This window comes from Chelonia mydas, chromosome 4, assembly GCF_015237465.2.
Source record: "Chelonia mydas isolate rCheMyd1 chromosome 4, rCheMyd1.pri.v2, whole genome shotgun sequence".
Taxonomy (NCBI): domain Eukaryota; kingdom Metazoa; phylum Chordata; order Testudines; family Cheloniidae; genus Chelonia; species Chelonia mydas.
Window position 1 is genome coordinate 127,227,902 of NC_057852.1, and position 20,970 is coordinate 127,248,871.

At 49.2% G+C, this 20,970-nt stretch overlaps 1 protein-coding gene across 9 annotated transcripts in view; it reads right to left on the bottom strand.

Moving 5' to 3' along the window:
• The window catches only part of ST3GAL5 (ST3 beta-galactoside alpha-2,3-sialyltransferase 5), a 42,742-nt gene extending 33,154 nt beyond the window's left edge, over positions 1–9,588 (bottom strand). For 3 of the 9 annotated variants that reach the window (XM_037898270.2, XM_037898267.2, XM_037898271.2), the window contains exon 1: positions 7,040–7,254. Coding sequence is in view for 1 of the 9 variants with exons in the window: in XM_037898266.2 (XP_037754194.1) it covers positions 7,040–7,082 (43 nt within the window). In the remaining 8 variants the exon portion in view is untranslated. The other 6 variants (XM_037898268.2, XM_037898273.2, XM_037898269.2 and 3 more) reach the window with 6 other exon arrangements.
• Positions 9,589–20,970: the final 11,382 nt, after the last annotated feature.

Genomic DNA, 20,970 nt, shown 5'->3' on the forward strand with positions numbered 1-20,970 from the left:
GGTAACCACCTTTCTGTATACAGAACTATAAAATCCCTCCTGGCCAGAGGCAAAACCCTTTCACCTGTAAAGGGTTAAGAAGCTCAGAAAACCTCGCTGGCACCTGACCCAAAATGACCAATGAGGAGACAAGATACTTTCAAAGCTGGAGGGGTGGGGGGGGGGAAACAAAGGGTCTGTCTTTCTATGGGATGCTTTTGCTGGGAACAGATCAGGAATGCTCTTCATAACTCCTTAAGTTAGTAAGCAATCTAGGTAGAAATGCGTTCGATTTCCTTTTGTTTAATGGCTGGTAAAATAGCTGTGCTGAATGGAATGTATACTCCTGTTTGTGTGTCTTTTGAAAAGTTTGGCCTTTTGAAATCAAGGATCCTAGTTGCAGATCTATTTTTGTTTTAAGTTCAGGTATCTCTTTGTTCTTTAACATTAGGCTTGGAAGAATTAGATTTTTACTGGAAACTGTTAGTGTAGGAATATAGGCCCACATTAGAACTGCGTAAACTATGGTTTTAAATTGAGTTTGAATATTAGCATAGGCGATAAAACCAAAAGCATGTGACCACATATAATGAAATCATGAGAAAGAAGAGTTGTTTGTGTTAAACTTGTAGTGATCCTTGAAATACCAGCATTATCTTATTTAAGGTTGAGCTGAGGTAATGGAAACAAAGAAAACATGGTTAACTGGATATCAGGTACAGTGTTCAGTCTTAAAACTCCCTCATCTGGCTTCCGCAAAGATCCAATAACAAGCAGTGACATCACTTGTTTATTATAGTGTATAAGAAGCAAAGTTTTCTAGGGGTCTCTTTGACAGAGCTTTTCCTTACCCCTCTGGAGTCATGCCATGATGGAAAGGCATCTCCTGGGCCTGATCCTGTTATGAGTAGCTGGCCAATGTTTATAACTGTATTGTTGCTAGAAAGTGGTATAGAAGTGCATATATGCTTGTATTTGTAATTTGGATGTAAACAACACCAACTGGCCTCTGGACAAATAAATGAATGCTTGTGTGGAAACTGAGTCATGGTAAACCTTAATAAACTTAAAGAAATTATTTCCAATAGTTGGTAAATGTTGCTTTCACTGTACGTACACAAACCAATTAAAAATATTTCCATAGATGATCATCCAGATTTACAGATAGGCAAAGAAAGAAAAATGCTGCTGAAGAACTAGAGTTTATTTAAAGATAGTTACTTTGTATATTTTGACATGTGATGTTCACAATTTTTGATTTAACAGTTATAAAGCTCTAACTTTCTGAATCTCAACATCTAGTCATTAAATAACTATTGTCTGACACCCCACATAATTCTCCGCAACTGTGAAAATTTAATTTGATAAAAATTGAAGAAAATGCTTAAAACCCATAATTTTGCACAACTGTGAACATTTAAATGGATAAAAATAAAAAATGCTTAAAAATAAACATTGATAATATCAATCAAAATTACAAAACAAAAAATCAAACTATGCCAAGCCTATTTTCATTATATGCGGCTACAAGTCTTGAAAAGTTCCAAGACGCCAAGTAGTCAGAACGAAAGTTGGAGGGGAAGCAATGCAGTTCAAGGGCAGCAGCTTGGCTGGAATCCCAACCCTGGAAGTTACTCAGAGAGGTGAAGGCACAATTCTTTTTTCCTCCTCCATTTCTCACTTACTACACATTCTTTTCGGTGTACGAGCATCTCCATTTCCCAGAAAGTTTTCTATATGCCACTATCAGACTTTATTAAAAGAAACATATGAATATAACACCACAGAGCCTAAGTCAATAATACAGGAAAGAGAACACTCAGTGTAAAGTCCTCCCTTTTTCCAAATGCACTGGTCCACTTCCTTTTTCAGAGGCAAGAAACAATCATTTTATAAAAGAAAATAGTATGTTGGTGTATTTGTTGTATTTGGAAAAAAATCAAATCAATAAAAAACAAAAATAATTTGCAGAAAAGATGTCAAAATTTTCTAGGAAATGGAAACGCCACCTTTGCTCATGATTAGGGATGATGAAATTCTGGTGTAGAAGTTTAAGCAACAGGAGGTGTTCAATCTGCAGGGCTTTTCGCATAAAGTTAAAAAAGAAGAAAAATAATGTGTTCTATTTTGTAAAATTATGAGTATATTTTTTAACTACGACCACCATACTTTGGGTTATACCAAAAAACTATTTCTGTGTAGTCAAGACCCTAGGACGCCTGGTTACAGATACCTGTGCACATGAACCACATGTTGGGACGCTCACCTTATCTGTTTAATAAAACATGCATAGATGACACCTAAGAAAAGGAATGCTTTTTAAAAATCGTTTCTATCACATTACACAAAATAAGGGCTTCACAAAATTGTAGAAGAGGTTCGGTACCATTTCTGATTGCTGAAACAGTACTGAACATGTGTCCTCAACTCAACTTTCAGCTAAACAATATTCTCCGGACATCTGTTATTTCTAGCGTAAAAGCCAAGACAAACCTGCTTTCACTTCCAACCTGCAACCACTACCAAAACCCACACTCAATTCTTCTAACTCCCATGGGAGACACAACCTTCCTTAAGATAAATATTTTACCAACAGACTTTACTTAAAGAGTCTTACAGCATCTTAGGTTGGTGTGAATGCTGTGCTTGAGTTAACATTGGGGATGTTGTTGTGGATAGTTGAATAAATTTGGTTCACAAATAAACTATGTCAAAGACACTACGTATAACTGGAGACCTAAGTCCAGGGGTAGTCTAAGTTTAGAGTGTCATCAACAGAATTTAGCTCATAGTACGTAAAATAAGTTTTTACAAAAGCTAAGACCAAGAGAAACATTTCCATTATCTCTTTTTTAAGTCCAACAGAAAGCATTTTAAACAAAAATATTCCTTTGTAGTATCTGCAACCCAAACACTAAGTCTCAGCATGTAAGAGCCTGAAATTGAAGTCTATGTTCACTGTCCAGAGAGAAATATAAATTAAAAACCCAAATGAATAGTTAAGCAAATTAGATGTTTTAAATGTTCATTTTTATTAACCTAAATTTCCATTTGCAACACACAAATAGATTTCTAATCTTTACAATATCTCTTTAAATGTGGCAAAATAAAGAAGCACACACACATTTTGATCACCCTTACAACTTCTGAGTTCAAACAACAGAAATAATCATCCAGGAAGGAAAAGGTTGTTTTCCCAAAAGAAATTCTTAAACATTTTTCCCCTCACATATTTAGAGGTCTAAAGTAGCATTTTACAATTATAAGTTAGAATGGCAAAATGCAGAAGACAAGCAGAATTACTATCTTCCTGGAGTACTTTTAACAGGGCCAGCCTTAGGGAAAATGGAGCCCCGGGGCAAACTTGTATTTGGCGCCCTTTCTTTGAGTTTGAGAACAGCAGCGTGGGGCTCCAAGCAAAAGGGCCAGCTCCTGGCCGCAGAGCCCGGCCGGGCTGAACAGGAAGGAGTCCGGGGCTCCCCTGAGTATGCACCCCTTGAACACCTAGCAGGAGAGCGGGTGCATGAACACCATCCATACCCACAGGAAGGGGGGACCCAGGGGCTAGCCCACTGGCTCTGCAGGGGTGAGCCCTGCTGCCTGTGCCTCCCCACCAGGCTGGCAGCTCAGGGCAGCGTTGCCCACCGCCTGCCCAGGGGCTCCAGCCCCGGGTTCACCCACACTCACCCTGCTCCAGCAGCCTAGGCCCACCAGCTTGCAGCACTCAGACAGCACTCCCCTGACTACAGCACCCTGGGTGGCTCCCCACATCACGAGGCTTTGTAAGGCTGGCCCTGACTATTAAAGAGGGCCAGAGTCAGGGAAATGTGTTTTAGCAGAAGAAGCTATTTCTTTCAACTTTGCCTCTTTACTGCTTCAAATTACAGCAGCAAAAATACACACCAACCATACACTCAAATGCAAATATACATATTTCAGGTGAAACCCAAAACAACATAAGCTAAAAAAAATTTCTCATCTCAAAAATAGTACTGAGAAAGACTCACATCCGTTACAGACTCACCTCCACAATCTTAGCACGTCTATCATTTGGAGAAAGCCTTCCTCACTCTAGATTAAAGGCAGTTTTTAAAGTTTTGCTATCTTTTACGGAAAAAGGTTTTGCAAATTTCTCTTTCATTTTGAAATCCATTTAATCTCTTTCAGTTTGACAGCTGTGAATCTAGGAGATCCTCAACCAAATTTAGAGCATCAGACCACATGACAGAGAGAGAAATGATGCAACAGAATAGGATTTTATTTATTTTAATGGGAAAGCATGCAGCAGAGGCAATTATATAGTCTACTTGTTCCACCCACTCACTCCTGGCTGGCAACAGAACCCCAAATCAAGCTTGCTGCAGCTTCCACAATTTAAATGAGAAGCTCTTATTCAGTATGATATGCCCACAGTACTGGTACTTTGGGGTTTTGTGGCCACCTAAGGCAGCCCCCTACTGCGCCATCACCCATTCAACTGCACATGTTCCAGCTATGCACCTTGGTCACTTATAATAGCAAACATGGGGGTTAGAAGACCCCACAGCTAGTTCCAGCTTGTGTGATTGAATATAGCAGGTACCAGGGACGGTACAGCCGAGAACTTGATCCATTTAAAGAGGTAAATTTACCCCATAAACAGGATTTTCCCTTCCTCTGAACCAAATAAACCACTTCTCACAAACTGCCCTCTCAAAAACCAAATCCCCCGCAACCCATCCCTTCTAAGAACGCTCCTCTTCTCCCCGCCTTACTAAGTACCCCAACACTACCCCATTTCTGAAATCTCCAAACCTTCATTATTAGCCACCAACATCAAAACTTCTTCAGTAACCCTCTACAGTCCTTCCCTAACCCAACAGACCCCATACAACACTTCCATAACCCCATATAAATCCGGTAACACCCCCTACAAACTCTCCCACCACCTCACAGCACCAAAACCTTCCCAACAAACTGTAACTAGAGCAGCTGGGGGAAAAAATTTCAGCTGACCCAAAACAATTAGTGAATTTGTGTCAAATTCACCAAATATTTTCTTTTTTTTTTTTTTTTGGTTTGGTCAAAACTGTTTTGACATACCAAAACGTCATTTTTTGCAGGTTGGAGTCACAAAACAGTTGAAGGAAGGGGTGGGGGGTGCCTCTTTTATAAAGTTTAGTCCAATGGTTAGTGTACTCACCTGGGACTGTAGCAGAGTGCCCTACCTACTGTGCTGGATATTCGGGGGTGAGGGGGGGGTCTCAATCTAGATAATCAATCATTGGAGCAGTGATTGAATTTGGGTCTCCCACATCCTGGGTGAATGCCCTAACCCCCCTGGAGCCAGAGTGTCATTCCACTTCCCTGGCCCACTGTCATTATGAATGACAGTGAACAATTGAACCAGGGAAAGAGAATGAGAATGCCTCTATAGCCTGGGGTCTAGGGCACTCACACAGGATATGGGAGATCCTACTTCAATCCCTAATTTAAGGACTGTTTATTTAAACAGAGTGAAACAGCTTTAACAGGAGAGAGACCCACACCAGAACATCCAGCCCAGTGGTTAGGGCACTCTCTACAATGTAGCCAACCCAAATTCAAATCACTTCTCCACATCAGAGAGAGGGCGGAATAGAACTTGGGTCTCCCACATCCCAAGTAATTTATAAGGAGAGCACCACCAGCCACCACCACCTCAATCTCCCCCTCCCCTGTCTTGTGAATAGTCATCCTTTTAACAAAATGCCTAAAATCAAAACAAAAAAATGAGTTGGCTTGAAAAAAATGTTTCATTCGACCCAACTAGAAATGTTTCCTGTTTTTTTATATGCTAAAAAAATTCTAAATAATTTGTTTTCAGTTCAACCCAAAACAAGATTTACAATTTTTTCAGAATTGCCAGAGAACTGAACAATCCATCACTAGGCAACCTCTGCCCATAACATTCCCTTACAAAGTTTCTGAACACCGCCCTCACACCCAAACCTGCCCAATAACCCCCTCCAGCCCCCATAACATCCTGTACAAACCTACCACCACCCCAGAACCAACATGCCCACAGCCTCCTACAGGCAACTAATACTCCCTCCCCAGCTCTCCTGTAACCTCTTACAGAACCCTCAAAATACCACCACCAACCCCCCATAACTCCCTTCAGACCCCAAAATATCCCCTACAAGACCACCCCATAACCCTAAGACAACCAATACCCAACCCCCACATAACCACCTACAGGCCCCCCCACATACTCTCAAAACACCATCCCACCACCAACCCCCCCAGCCCCTTACACCCCCCCCAATAGCATTCCCTACAAAAACCTCTCCCCATAGCCCCCCCGCTGGCAACCAATACACCCTCCCAGCCCCCCAACAGCCTCACAACACAGATCCACCACCCATGCCCCCCAGCCCTCGCACCACCAAACCCCCCCAGCCCCTTACATCCCCCCCCACAGCATTCCCTACAAAAACCTCTCCCCATAGCCCCCCCCAGCAACAAATACACTCTCCCAGCCCCCCAACAGCCTCACAACACAGCCCCACCACCCATTCCCCACAGCCACCACACCACCAAACCCCCCCAGCCCCTTATACCCCCCAGCACCTTACACCCCCCCATAGCATTCCCTACAAAAACCTCTCCCCATAGCCCCCCGCTGGCAACCAATACAACCCCCCAACAGCCCCACAACAGAGACCCACCACCCACGCCCCACAGCCACCGCACCACCAAACCCCCCCCCCAGCCCCTTACACCCCCCCATAGCATTCCCTATAAAAACCTCTCCCCATAGCCCCCCGCTGGCAACCAATACAACCCCCCAACAGCCCCACAACACAGACCCACCACCCATGCCCCACAGCGCCCGCACCACCAAACCCCCCCAAGCTCCTTACACCCCCCAGCACCTCACATCCCCCCCCCCCCAGCATTCCCTACAAAAACCTCTCCCCATAGCCCCCCGCTGGCAATCAATACACCCCCCCGACCCCCCACCCCTCAGCCCCTCCAGCTCATCCCGCCCCTGCAGGCCCCGCCGCTGCGCCCCCGGGGCCCCCTTCCCAGCCCCTACCTGCGCTGGGCTCCGCGCCGACCCCGTGGCGTCTCCTCCACATGGGGGGCTGGGGGGGAAGGGGAGCGAAGCGCCAGGCAGCCCCCGCCCGCCGTTGCGCTAGGCTCCGCGGCCTAGGCGCCGACTCCACCGGCGCTCCAGCCCTGGAGCACCCAAGGGGAAAATTTGGTGGGTGCAGAGCACCCACTGGCAGCTCCCCGCCCCACCCCCGGTCCCAGCTCACCTCCGCTCCGCCTCCGCCTCCTCCCCTGAACGCGGGGCCGAGCTCCGCTTCTCCGCCCTTCTCGGGGCGGGGGGGCAGAGAAGCAGAGCGGGGCGGTGCGTTCAGGGGAGGGGGCAGAGCGGAGGTGAGCTGGGGCCGGGCGTGGGGCAGGGAGCTCCCGGTGGGGGCTCTGCACCCACCAATTTTCCCCGTGGGGGCTCCAGCCCCGGAGCACCCAGGGAGTCGGCACCTAAGGTGCCACATTTGATGTGATCAGTGCGGGGAGCGGCCGCTCCCCCTGCTCCCCCCCAGCTACGCTCCCCCGCCCATAGGAGCCAGAGGGACCTGCCAGATGCTTCCTGGGAGCTGCCCCAGGTAAGCACCGCCGGGACTCCCCACCTTGCCCCCCGGCAGGTCCCTCTGGCTCTTAGGGGTGGGGTGGGCACCCACTACGGTGGCCCGCGAGACCCTCCTGCCCGGTTCTGCCTTAGGCGCCGACTCCACGGGTGCTCCAGCCCTGGAGCACCCAAGGGGAAAATTTGGTGGGTGCAGAGCACCCACTAGCAGCTCCCCGACCCCAGCTCACCTCCACTCCCCCTCCGCCCCTGAACGCTCCTCCCAGCTCCGCTTCTCCGCCCTTCTGGGGGGTAGGGGGGGTGCAGAGAAGCAGAGCGGGGTGGTGAGTTCAGGGGAGGAGGCGGAGCAGAGGTGAGCTGGGGCCGGGCACGGGGCGGGGAGTTGCCGGTGGGGGCTCTGCACCCACCAATTTTCCCCGTGGGTGCTCCAGCCCCGGAGCACCCAGGGAGTCGGCGCCTAAGGCGCCACTTTTGATGTGATCAGTGGGGGGAGCAGCTGCTCCCCCGGCTCCCCCCCAGCTACGCTCCCCCGCCCATAGGAGCCAGAGGGACCTGCCAGATGCTTCCTGGGAGCTACCCCAGGTAAGCACCGCTGGGACTCCCCACCTCGCCCCCCCCTCCCACCGCAGGTGCCTCTGCTCTTAGGGGTGGGGTGGGCACCCACTACGGTGGCCCGCGAGACCCTCCTGCCCAGTTCTGCCTTAGGCGCTGACTCCACGGGTGCTCCAGCCCTAGAGCACCCAAGGGGAAAATTTGGTGGGTGCAGAGCACCCACTGGCAGCTCCCCGCCCCACCCCGAGCCCCAGCTCACCTCCGCTCCGCCTCCGCCTCCTCCCCTGAACGCGGGGCCGAGGTCCGCTTCTCCGCCCTTCTCGGGGCGGGGGGGGGGGGGCAGAGAAGCAGAGCGGGGCGGTGCTTTCAGGGGAGGAGGCAGAGCAGAGGTGAGCTGGGGCCGGGCATGGGGCGGGGAGCTCCTGGTGGGGGCTCTGCACCCACCAATTTTCCCCGTGGGTGCTCCAGCCCCGGAGCACCCAGGGAGTCGGCGCCTAAGGCGCCACTTTTGATGTGATCAGTGGGGGGAGCGGCCGCTCCCCCTGCTCCCCCCCAGCTACGCTCCCCCGCCCATAGGAGCCAGAGGGACCTGCCAGATGCTTCCTGGGAGCTGCCCCAGGTAAGTACCGCCGGGACTCCCCACCTTGCCCCCCGGCAGGTCCCTCTGGCTCTTAGGGGTGGGGTGGGCACCCACTACGGTGGCCCGCGAGACCCTCCTGCCCGGTTCTGCCTTAGGCGCCGACTCCATGGGTGCTCCAGCCCTGGAGCACCCAAGGGGAAAATTTGGTGGGTGCAGAGCGCCCACCGGCAGCTCCCCGACCCCAGCTCACCTCCGCTCCCCCTCCGCCCCTTAACGCTCCTCCCAGCTCCGCTTCTCCGCCCTTCTGGGGGGTGGGGGGGGTGCAGAGAAGCAGAGCGGGGTGGTGAGTTCAGGGGAGGAGGCGGAGCAGAGGTGAGCTGGGGCCGGGCGCGGGGCGGGGAGTTGCCGGTGGGGGCTCTGCACCCACCAATTTTCCCCGTGGGTGCTCCAGCCCCGGAGCACCCAGGGAGTCGGCGCCTAAGGTGCCACTTTTGATGTGATCAGTGGGGGGAGCAGCTGCTCCCCCCGCTCCCCCCCAGCTACGCTCCCCCGCCCATAGGAGCCAGAGGGACCTGCCAGATGCTTCCTGGGAGCTACCCCAGGTAAGCACCGCCGGGACTCCCCACCTCGCCCCCCCCTCCCACCGCAGGTGCCTCTGCTCTTAGGGGTGGGGTGGGCACCCACTACGGTGGCCCGCGAGACCCTCCTGCCCGGTTCTGCCTTAGGCGCTGACTCCACGGGTGCTCCAGCCCTGGAGCACCCAAGGGGAAAATTTGGTGGGTGCAGAGCACCCACTGGCAGCTCCCCGCCCCACCCCGAGCCCCAGCTCACCTCCGCTCCGCCTCCGCCTCCTCCCCTGAACGCGGGGCCGAGCTCCACTTCTCCGCCCTTCTCAGGGCGGGGGGGGGGGCAGAGAAGCAGAGCGGGGCGGTGCTTTCAGGGGAGGAGGCAGAGCGGAGGTGTGCTGGGGCCGGGCATGGGGCAGGGAGCTCCCGGTGGGGGCTCTGCACCCACCAATTTTCCCCGTGGGTGCTCCAGCCCCGGAGCACCCAGGGAGTCGGCGCCTAAGGTGCCACTTTTGATATGATCAGTGGGGGGAGCGGCTGCTCCCCCTGCTCCCCCCCAGCTACGCTCACCCGGCCCTAGGAGCCAGAGGGACCTGCCAGATACTTCCTGGGAGCTGCCCCAGGTAAGCACCGCCGGGACTCCGCACCTTGCCCCCCGGCAGGTCCCTCTGGCTCTTAGGGGTGGGGTGGGCACCCACTACGGTGGCCCGCGAGACCCTCCTGCCCGGTTCTGCCTTAGGCGCCGACTCCATGGGTGCTCCAGCCCTGGAGCACCCAAGGGGAAAATTTGGTGGGTGCAGAGCACCCACTGGCAGCTCCCCGACCCCAGCTCACCTCCGCTCCGCCTCCACCCCTGAACGCTCCTCCCAGCTCCGCTTATCCGCCCTTCTGGGGGGGAGGGGGGGGTGCAGAGAAGCAGAGCAGGGTGGTGAGTTCAGGGGAGGAGGCGGAGCAGAGGTGAGCTGGGGCCTGGCACGGGGCGGGGAGTTGCCGGTGGGGGCTCTGCACCCACCAATTTTTCCCGTGGGTGCTCGAGCACCCAGGGAGTCGGTGCCTAAGGCGCCACTTTTGATGTGATCAGTGGGGGGAGCGGCCGCTCCCCCTGCTCCCCCCCAGCTACGCTCCCCCGCCCCTTGGAGCCAGAGGGACCTGCCAGATGCTTCCTGGGAGCTGCCCTAGGTAAGCACCGCGGGGACTTGTTAGGATATACATATTCAGGTCTGTCTGTAAAGGCCTATACTCTAAGAATTTAGGTGTATTCTTATCACTTGGCTAGTTATAGAGGTACAAAAGAAAGAATCAAAATCACCGTCTGCCGGTGTAAGTGCCTTCTCTTACTGTGACAGTTTGAGGCCCTGTGCTTAGGCTAAGGCCTTTGGCTAAGCAGCAGAGGCAGCCATAAGCTAGGAAGCGACAGGTCACCTCCTCACATTCCAACCTAGTCCCATTGAAAGAAGGTGCTATTGGGCTGTTAGGAATACAATCCTGTCCTGATAATGCCTATCACCTCCAGAGAAAGGGAAGTGCCTAGAAAATATAAAAGGAAACTTAGTTTGATAGCATCCTGTCTGGCAAGAATTCACTTATCAATAGCTGGGATATGAAATCCTCACTTCTGTATTGTTTTGTCATTATAGTTCCCACTTTGCTCTTGTTTGTCTGTATAATCTCTGTCTGGTTCTGTGATTGTTCCTGTCTGCTGTATAATTAATTTTGCTGGGTGTAAACTAATTAAGGTGGTGGGATATAATTGGGTACATAATCATGTTACAATATGTTAGGATTGGTTAGTTAAATTTTAGGAAAATGATTGGTTAAGGTATAGCTAAGCAGAACTCAAGTTTTACTATATAGTCTGCAGTCAATGAGGAAGTGAGTGGGTGTGGGGGAGATGGGAACAGGGAATGTGGGTAAGGAAATTGGAATCATGTTTTGTTAAGAGGGGAAATTGAAATCATGTTTGGCTAAGGGCTGGAATGGGAAGAAGGACACAGGTGTAAGGCTCTGTGGTGTCAGAGCTGGGAAGGAGGATACTAAGGAAGGAAACTGGAATCATGCTTGCTGGAAGTTCACCCCAATAAACATCAAATTGCACCTTTGGACTTTGGGTATTGTTGCTTTCTGTTCATGCGAGAAGGATCAGGGAAGTAAGTGGGTGAAGGAATAAGCCCCCTAACCTCTTGGTGCCGGTGACTCGGGTGCATCACGTTGGATAGGTGAGTGGCAGCCTGTAAGTCCCCCTCCCCAACAGTCCGCGCAGCTGCTTGGAGGCGGTATCGTGAACTCTCATGGTGGTAGTTGCGGGTTCTGGCAAGCCAGGGTAAAGGATTTTTTTGGATAAATGGATAAGGAAGAACCAGGGCCCATACCAGGTGCAGGGGTCAACCTGGGATGAGATTAAAAAGGAAACGGAGGAAGTGTTAGGGGACCCAAAGGTATGGGGGGGGGTGGCTGAGGAGCCCACCCTTCTTGGTATATGGGTAGTGGAAGAAGGTCCTTGCCCATGGGGACTGAATGCCTTCCAGGGAAAGGAGGCACTTCAGTCCGCTTGTGAGAGGTTTGAAGTAAGGGCAGCATTATGGGAAGCTGCCAGTAATCTTTCAAGTTTGGTGCTGCTTCAGCAAGGGCTGCTGAAGGGTTGTAAATTAGTTAGGGGTAGTTAAAGATGATTTGGCACAAAAGGTCAAAAGCAGAGTTAACAGACGACCTTTAGAGACTGGACCTGGGACTTGGTCCTGGGGGAGTGGAGAGGAAAAAAAAATAAGTTTCAAAGTGCAACCTGCCTTTCCACACTTCTGTTTTTCTGAAGTTTTAATGGAGGGTACTTTGGATACTTACGTGAGATGTCAAGAAGGAAGTTTTTGTTTAATGATAAAACCCAGTTCTATAAATGTAACTGTATGTGCAAGTCTGTGCAGTCACATTGGATGGAAGCTTGGTAATTAAATTATCCAAGGGGGTCAGGTCGAGTGGCTACTACCACCACTATGCTTCTGTCCCCAGAAGCCTTTACAGCTATTCTGAGGGAAAATGGGCCCTTTTCCCACAGAAATGGTCTATAAGGGACTGCTGCAGGCAGAGAGAGAATCTGATCAAAATTATTTGACTTTTGGGAAATGTAATCAAAATCACGAAAGGATGGAAGGGGTTTCTATTGGAACTTAACTTGGCTGCCCCTGGTTGTGTCTAGTTGTACAAGATGGAAGTGTAATTGGGGTATAGTTGTGTAAAAAAGAGTAATCACAGTGCAAGAAATATTAGGCAAAAGAGAATTTTGTGTGGTAAAAGGAAAAGGGGAGGAATGATAGGAACACTGAGCCTTGGGGTGGCTCTGGGGGATCAGATTGTTGCTTTGGTGGGTGTGCATGAAAACTCTGTGGGCATGGGGGAGGCAGTTACACCTTGTGTAAAATTAATATGGCTAATATAATGTTATGGAGGTTAAACTATACGGAAGGAATGTGCATTTTCCCAGGACGTGTGCAGTGTATATTGGAGAAGGGGTAAAAGAAATGCAAATAAAACATGGTACTTAATTAAAATCCTATTAGGGCTCCAAAAGGGGCCACAATAGGTTGTGCTTTCTTTTTCAGATCTGTGTGTGTTTTGGAGCAGGAGATGAAAGTGGAAAGTAATCAGAACTCTGGTGGAAGTAAAATGTTTCCCTTTTAAGACAGTGTCTGTCTGAGCTGCTGACAGCTTTGGATCCAGAAGCAAGCTAGTAAGCCTCTGTGTAAATGCAATGGGCACAAAGGAGCTGCAAATAATGAATACATCTGATCAGCAAACAAGCTACTAGAAGACTCAGATTATGGCCCTCCAGGAAAGGGAGGTGAAAAAAGTCAAGCCTGAAAATAAGAGAGACAGGTTAACCTTAAGGGAGGTAAAAAGAAAAGGAGTACTTGTGGCACCTTAGAGACTAACCAGTTTATTTGAGCATGAGCTTTCGTGAGCTACAGCTCACTTCATCGGATGCATAGCATATCGTGGAAACTGCAGAAGACATTATATACACACAGAGACCATGAAACAAAACTTCCTCCCACCCCACTCTCCTGCTGGTAACAGCTTATCTAAAGTGATCCATCTGTTTGCATTTGGAAAGGAAGATGATGTCTGTCTGTATCTGTACAAGTTTTTTCATGCAGTTGATAGATTTCCACTCCATGCGGCTAAATGCAGTGCCTTGCATAATGACAGGTTTCAGAGTAACAGCCGTGTTAGTCTGTATTCGTAAAAAGAAAAGGGAGGTGTGTGTGTGTGTGTACAGTGCTAAAATCTGAAGCTGTGTCTCCGCTATTACCTGAGAATAAACTTAAAGCTTGGTACAGCAGAGAAACTATTGCAGACTTGGTCTGTTGAACAAGAGGGGAAACTGAGGTACACCACTTAATGAATTTCATAAATGACCAGTGAGTGGGGTAATTCACTTTTGACTATAGAACAAAATAAGGAAAGCCTGGAGGTAATTCTGTTTTTCCTGCAATTAGCAAGGAAATTTGTAAAAGAAAGTGGTATTATTATTAAGCAATAGTCTGTCCCCACCATGGGGGTGGAAATTGTTTCTTTTGTTTTTCAGACACTCTACAAGCAAGCTGGCGCCAGCGGGAAAAATAACCCAGAATACCATGGATCTGTGTTTTGTGTTTGTCTGTGGTGTTTGTCTTGTTGCTAGCACTGTTGTGTTTTTAATGAACAGAAAACCTCATGACATGGATGGGGGATGGCTTCAAAAGGCTGACCTTGGGGGGGAAGATGTGTATGGGAATGCAAAATGCTCCACTAGGAGGCCAGCACCTGTGTAATAGCTACCGTGGTACCTGGAAATGGAATGGCAGCTAAGGTGGTCCCCACAAGCCCTGTGGAAATAATGAGAAGGGGAGGAGCTCACTGGGAATCAATGGAGGGGTGTGTAAAATAGTGTAAATCAGCAGAAGATGTTTGGATGTGCCCCTCTCCTATAACTATAGAGGAGCAGGATCAATGGCCTATGCAAGGGGTGGACAATTGGGTGTACTGTGTATAAGGTGTTTTGCTGGGAATGTACATATTACTGGGGGCACAATTACACCAGGCCATAACCAAACTACACACATCTACATGCTGCTATATGGACTTTGGTGCACAAATGGATCTGTGAATCTTATTGCTGTAAATAAGCCAGGGCCTACTGCCTGATTCCATACCAAGTGGTCAAGCTGGTTTGGACAATATCCCATTTCTGTATGAACATTCAGTGGACTTATGATATGGACAAAAGCAAGCAAAACCTGCAGGGGCAGCTTGTTGCAACTGCCAGCAACTGGACACGTAAGATCGTGACCCCGTCGAAGGAGGAGAGGCAGTGTTTTGGGGGTGTCTCGGATGTTGGACCATACTGCAGTGGTCAGGACTCGGTGTTGCTGTGGATTTTGTACTGTTCACTATATTTGTGTTATGTTGCATAGGGAGATAACCTATAAGTAATGTAATAAGCCCTCCAAACCCTGCAATGTACTAGACAACCCGGACCCAACCTTCTCGGGCCCACTGTAATGGGAAGTCTGGAACACTAATTGGAATAGGTGTGGTATACCCATACGAGAGAAGGTGCAGGGCACTATACTACACAAGGGGCAGTGGGACAAATGGAATATCGACACCTTCCACCTTGATGCCTGGCCCTGTCAGGAAATGTGTCGCCATATGTCCTATGCTTTTCCAGGGATACCTGGGCAGGAGGATCCCAAAAGAAAAAAAGGGGTGGAGTGTTAAGATATAGATATTCAGGCCTGTCTGTAAAGGCCTATACTCTAAGAATTTAGGTGTATTCTTATCACTTGGCTAGTTATAGAGGTACAAAAGAGAATCAAAATCACTGTCTGCCGGTGTAAGGGCCTTCTCTTACTGTGACAGTTTGAGGTCCCGTGCTTAGGCTAAGGCCTAAGCAGCAGAGGCAGTCATAAACTGGGAAGTGAATGGGTCACATCCTCACATTCCAAACTAGTCACATTGAAATAAGGTGCTATGGGCTGTTAGGAATACAATCCTGTCCTATCACCTCTGGAGAAAGGGAAGTGCCTAGAAAATGTAAAAGGAAACTTAGTTTGATAGCATCCTGTCTGGCAAGAACTCACTTATCAATAGCTGGGATGTGAAATCCTCACTTCTGTATTGTTTTGTCATTATAGTTCCCACTTTGCTCTTGTTTGTCTGTATAATCTCTGTCTGGTTCTGTGATTGTTCCTGTCTGCTGTATAATTAATTTTGCTGGGTGTAAACTAATTAAGGTGGTGGGATATAATTGGGTACATAATCATGTTACAATATGTTAGGATTGGTTAGTTAAATTTCAGGAAAATGATTGGTTAAGGTATAGCAAAGCAGAACTCAAGTTTTACTATATAGTCTGCAGTCGAGGAAGTGAGTGGGTGTGGGGGTGGGTGTATGGGTGGGGGAGAAGGGAACAGGGAATGTGGGTAAGGAAATTGGAATCATGTTTGGCTAAGGGCAGGAATGGGAACAAGGACACAGGTATAAGGCTCTGTGGTGTCAGAGCTGGGAAGGAGGATACTAAGGAAGGAAACTGGAATCATGCTTGCTGGAAGTTCACCCCAATAAACATCGAATTGTTTGCACCTTTGGACTTCGGGTATTGTTGCTCTCTGTTCATGCGAGAAGGACTAGAGAAGTAAGTGGGTGAAGGAATAAGCCCCCTAACAGGACTCCCCACCTCTTCCCCCCCCCCCACAGGTGCCTCTGGCTCTTAGGGGTGGGGTGGGCACCCACTACGGTGGCCCGCAAGACCCTCCTGCCCAGTTCTGGGGGCAGTCAGGGGATAGGGGAGGGGGGTGGATGGGGCAGGGGTCCTGGGGGAGGGGCATCAAGGAACGCGGGGGGGTTGGATGGGGCAGGAGTCCCGGGGGGCGGGCAACGACCCCGTCGTGGGGTGAGGAAGGAACCCATTGTTAAGATTTTGGCAGTTCATCACTGGGTGGGTGCCATTTTTTCAACACTCCCTGGCTGATATAACTATGCCCGTGTCCGTTTTTAAGGGTAGACCGGTCTTCAGCATTCATTGGTGGTAATACAATACTTGTCTTCTCCCAGCTGAGGACTGTGATGCACAGGCAGAGCTTGATTCTCCGTAGCCTTTGAACCTTGCGCAGTCATTTATGTCTGTGCACACAGTATTGTCAGCTTCAAGTGTTCAAAAATCGTGGCAGGTCAGGGGAGGGGAACATGAGCTTGGCTTAAAAATCATAAGATTTTTTAGAAATAATACATTTTTTGTTCTTTTCCTTTCCAGCTTTTGAGTCTTTAGTTTATATTTGGTGTATGTTTCCAAGAGACAGGGAACTGTTAGCACCATTATACAAGGCACTGGTGAAACCTCCTCTGGAATACTGTGTGCAATTCTGGTCTCTGGTGGTTAAGAAAGATGAATTCAAACTGGAACAGGTGCAGAGAAGGGCTACTAGGATGACCCAAGAAATGGAAAACCTACCTTCAGAGAAGATTCTCAAAGAGCTTGGCTTGTTTAGCCTAACCAAAAGAAGGCTGAGGGGAGATAAGATTGCTGTCTCTAAATACATCAGAGGGATAAATACCAGAGAGGGAGAGGAATTATTTATGTTGAGTGCCAAAGTGGACACAAGAACAAATGGATATAAACTGGCCATCAACAAGTTTAGGCTTGAAATTAGACAAAGGTTTCTAACCATCAGAGGAGTGAAGTTCTGAAACAGCTTTCCAAGGGGAGCAGTGGGGGCAAAAAAACGTAACTGGCTTCAAGACTGACCTTAATAAGTTTATGGATGGGATGGCATGATGAGACTGCCTACAATGGCATGTAGCCGATCTATGACTTCTAGCAGCCAATATCTCCAATGGCTAACGATGAGGCACTAGATAGGTAGGGCTCTGAGTTACTACAGAAAATTCTTTCCTAGGTGTCTGGCTGGGTGGGTCTTGGCAACATGCTATGGATCTAACTCCGGGATAGTCAATAGGAGGCCCGCGGGCCAAATTCGGACCACCAGATAATACATGGGCTTGGTAAGGAATTTTCTCCCAGGTCAGACTGGCAGAGACCCTGTGGGGGGTTTCGCCTTCTTCTGCAGCATGGGGCCTGGGTCACTTGCAGGTTTAAACCAGTGTAAATGGTGGATTCTCTGTAACTTGAAGTCTTTAAATCATGATTTGATGACTTCAGTAACTCAGCCAGAGGTTAGGGGTCTATTACAGGAGTGGGTGGGTGAGGTTCTGTGGTCTGCAATGTGCAGGAGGTCAGACTAGATAAGTGGTTCTCAAACTTCATTGCACTGCGACCTCCTTCTGACAACAAAAATTACGACATGACCCCCAGGAGGCGGGACCAAAGCCTCAGCACGCCTGAGCACCGCCACCCTGGGTGGGGAGCCTCAAGCTCAAGCCTCACCACCCCATGCAGAGGCTGGGAGAGACAAAGCTGAATCCCAGGGCTTCCGCCCCAGTCAGGGGGTTGAAGCCAGAACCTGAGCCCTGCAGCCCAGGGCTGAAGCCCTTAGCTTGGCTTCGGCCCCAGGTGGTAGGGCTCGGGCTTCAGCCCCAGGCCCCAGCAAGTCTAACACCAGCCCTAGTGACCCCATTAAAACAGGGTCGCGACCCACTTTGTGGTCCTGACCCACAGTTTGAGAACCCCTGGACTAGATTAGTTTCAGAGTACAAGCCATGTTAGTCTGTATCCACAAAAAGAACAGGAGTACTTGTGGCACCTTAAGGTATGTCTACACTATGAAATTAGGTCGAATTTATAGAAGTCAGTTTTGTAGAAAGCGTTTTTATACAGTCGATTGTGTGTGTACCCACACAAATGCTCTAAGTGTATGTAGTCGGCGGACTGTGTCCACAGTGCCGAGGCAACCATCGACTTCCAGAGCATTGCACAATGAATAGCTATCCCACAGTTCCCACAGTCTCCGCCGCCCATTTGAATTCTGGATAGAAATCCCAGTGCCTGATGGGGCTAAAACATTGTCGCGGGTGGTTCTGGGTACATATCGTCAGGCCCCTCTTCCCCCCCTCCCTCCGTGAAAGCAAGGGCAGACAATTGTTTTGCACCCTTTTTCTTGAGTTACCTGTGCAGACGCCATACCACGGTAAGCATGGAGACCGCTCAGCTAACCGTCACCGTATGTCTCCTGGGTGCTGGCAGATGTGGTACTGCATTGCTACACAGCAGCAGTTTATTGCCTTTTAGCAGCAGACAGTGCAGTATGACTGGTAGCCGTCGTCGATGTAGTCCAGGGTGCTCTTTTAACCAACCTCGATGAGGTCAAGGGCTCCTGGGCAAACATAGGAGTGATTCAGCCAAGTCATTTCCCTTTTAAGTTTCATTTTGTGGCAATTCAGTCCTACCGGCAGTGCACTGTCTTTTAGTCTGCAGCCAGCAGAAGACGATGGCCAGCAGTCATACTGCACCGTCTGTTAGGGGGCTTATTCCTTCACCCACTCACTTCCCTGGTCCTTCTCGCATGAACAGAGAGCAACAATACCCGAAGTCCAAAGGTGCAAACAATTTGATGTTTATTGGGGTGAACTTCCAGCAAGCATCATTCCAGTTTCCTTCCTTAGTATCCTCCTTCCCAGCTCTGACACCACAGAGCCTTACACCTGTGTCTCTGTTCCCATTCCTGCCCTTAGCCAAACAGGATTCCAATTTCCCCAGCCCCATTCCCTGTTCCCATTTCCCCTTTTAGCAAAACATGATTCCAATTTCCTTACCCACATTCCCTGTTCCCATTTCCCCCACCCGCATGCCCACCCCCACACCCTTACTTCCTGATTGACTGCAGACTATATAGTAAAACTTGAGTTCTGCTTAGCTATACCTTAACCAATCATGTTCCTTAAATTTAACTAACCAATCCTAACATATTGTAACATGATTGTGTACCCAATTATATCCCACCACCTTAATTAGTTTACACCCAACAAAATTAATTATACAGCAGTCAGGAACAATCACAGAACCAGACAGAGATTATACAGACAAACAAGAGCAAAGTGGGAACTATAATGACAAAACAATACAGAAGTGAGGATTTCACATCCCAGCTATTGATAAGTGAGTTCTTGCCAGACAGGATGCTATCAAACTAAGTTTCCTTTTACATTTTCTAGGCACTTCCCTTTCTCTGGAGGTGATAGACACTATCAGGACAGGATTGTATTCCTAACAGCCCAATAGCACCTTCTTTCAATGTGACTAGTTTGGAATGTGAGGATGTGACCGTTTGCTTCCCAGCTTATGGCTGCCCCTGTTGCTTAGCCAAAGGCTTTACCCTAAGAACAGCGCCTCAGACTGTCACAGTAAGAGAAGGCCCTTACACCGGCAGACAGTGATTCTGATTCTCTTTTGTACCTCTATAACTAGCCAAGTGATAAGAATAAACCTAAATTCTTAGAGTATAGGCCTTTACAGACAGGCCTGAATATCTATATCGTAACACCGTCTTCTGCTGAGCACCCAGGAGATGACAATGGCTAGCGGTTGTACTGCACAGTCTGCTGCCAGCAAGATTTATAAAGATAGATGCAGTGGATCAAAACAAGAAATAGACCAGATTTGTTTTGTATTCATTTTCTCCTCCCTCCCTCCGTGAAATCAACGGCCTGCTAAACACAGTTTTGAGTTCTATTCTTCAGGGGGCCATTCTGTTTCTAGCAAAGCCACCCCCTTTGTTGATTTTAATTCCCTGTAAGCCATGTCATCAGTCGCCCCTCCCTCCATCAGAGCAACGGTAGACAATCTTCCACGCCTTTTTTCTGTGCAGACGCCATACCACGGCAAGCATGGAGCCTGCTCAGATCACTTTGGCAATTAGGAGCACATTAAACACCACACACGTTATCCAGCAGTATATGCACAACCAGAACCTGGCAAAGCGAAACCGGGCGAGTAGGCGATGTCAGCACGGTGACGAGAGTGGTGAGGACATGGACACAGACTTCTCTCAAAGCACGGACCCTGGCAATGTGGGCATCATGGTGCTAATGGGGCAGGTTCATGCGGTGGAATGCCGATTCTGGGCTCGGGAAACAAGCACAGACTGGTGGAACCGCAGAGTGTTGCAGGTCTGGGATGATTTCCAGTGGCTGCAAAACTTTCGCATTCGTAAGGGCACTTTCATGGAACTTTGTGACTTGCTTTCCCCTGCCCTGAGGCACAAGAATACCAAGATGAGAGCAGCCCCCACAGTTCACAAGCGAGTGGCAATAGCCCTCTGGAAGCTTGCAACGCCAGACAGCTACCGGTCAGTCGGGAATCAATTTGGAGTGGGAAAATCTACTGTGCGGGTTGCTGTGATGCAAGTAGCCAACGCAATCAAAGATCTGCTGATATCAAGGGTAGTGACCCTGGGAAATGTGCAGGTCATAGTGGATGGCTTTGCTGCAATGGGATTCCCTAAATGTGGTGGGGCCATAGACAGAACCCATATCCCTATCTTGGCACCGGAGCACCAAGCCGGCGAGTACGTAAACTGCAAAGGGTACTTTTCAATAGTGCTGCAAGCACTGGTGGATCACAAGGGACGTTTCACCAACATCAACGTGGGATGGCCGGGAAAGGTACATGACGCTCGCATCTTCAGGAACTCTGGTCTGTTTCAAAAGCTGCAGGAAGGGACTTTATTCCCAGACCAGAAAATAAC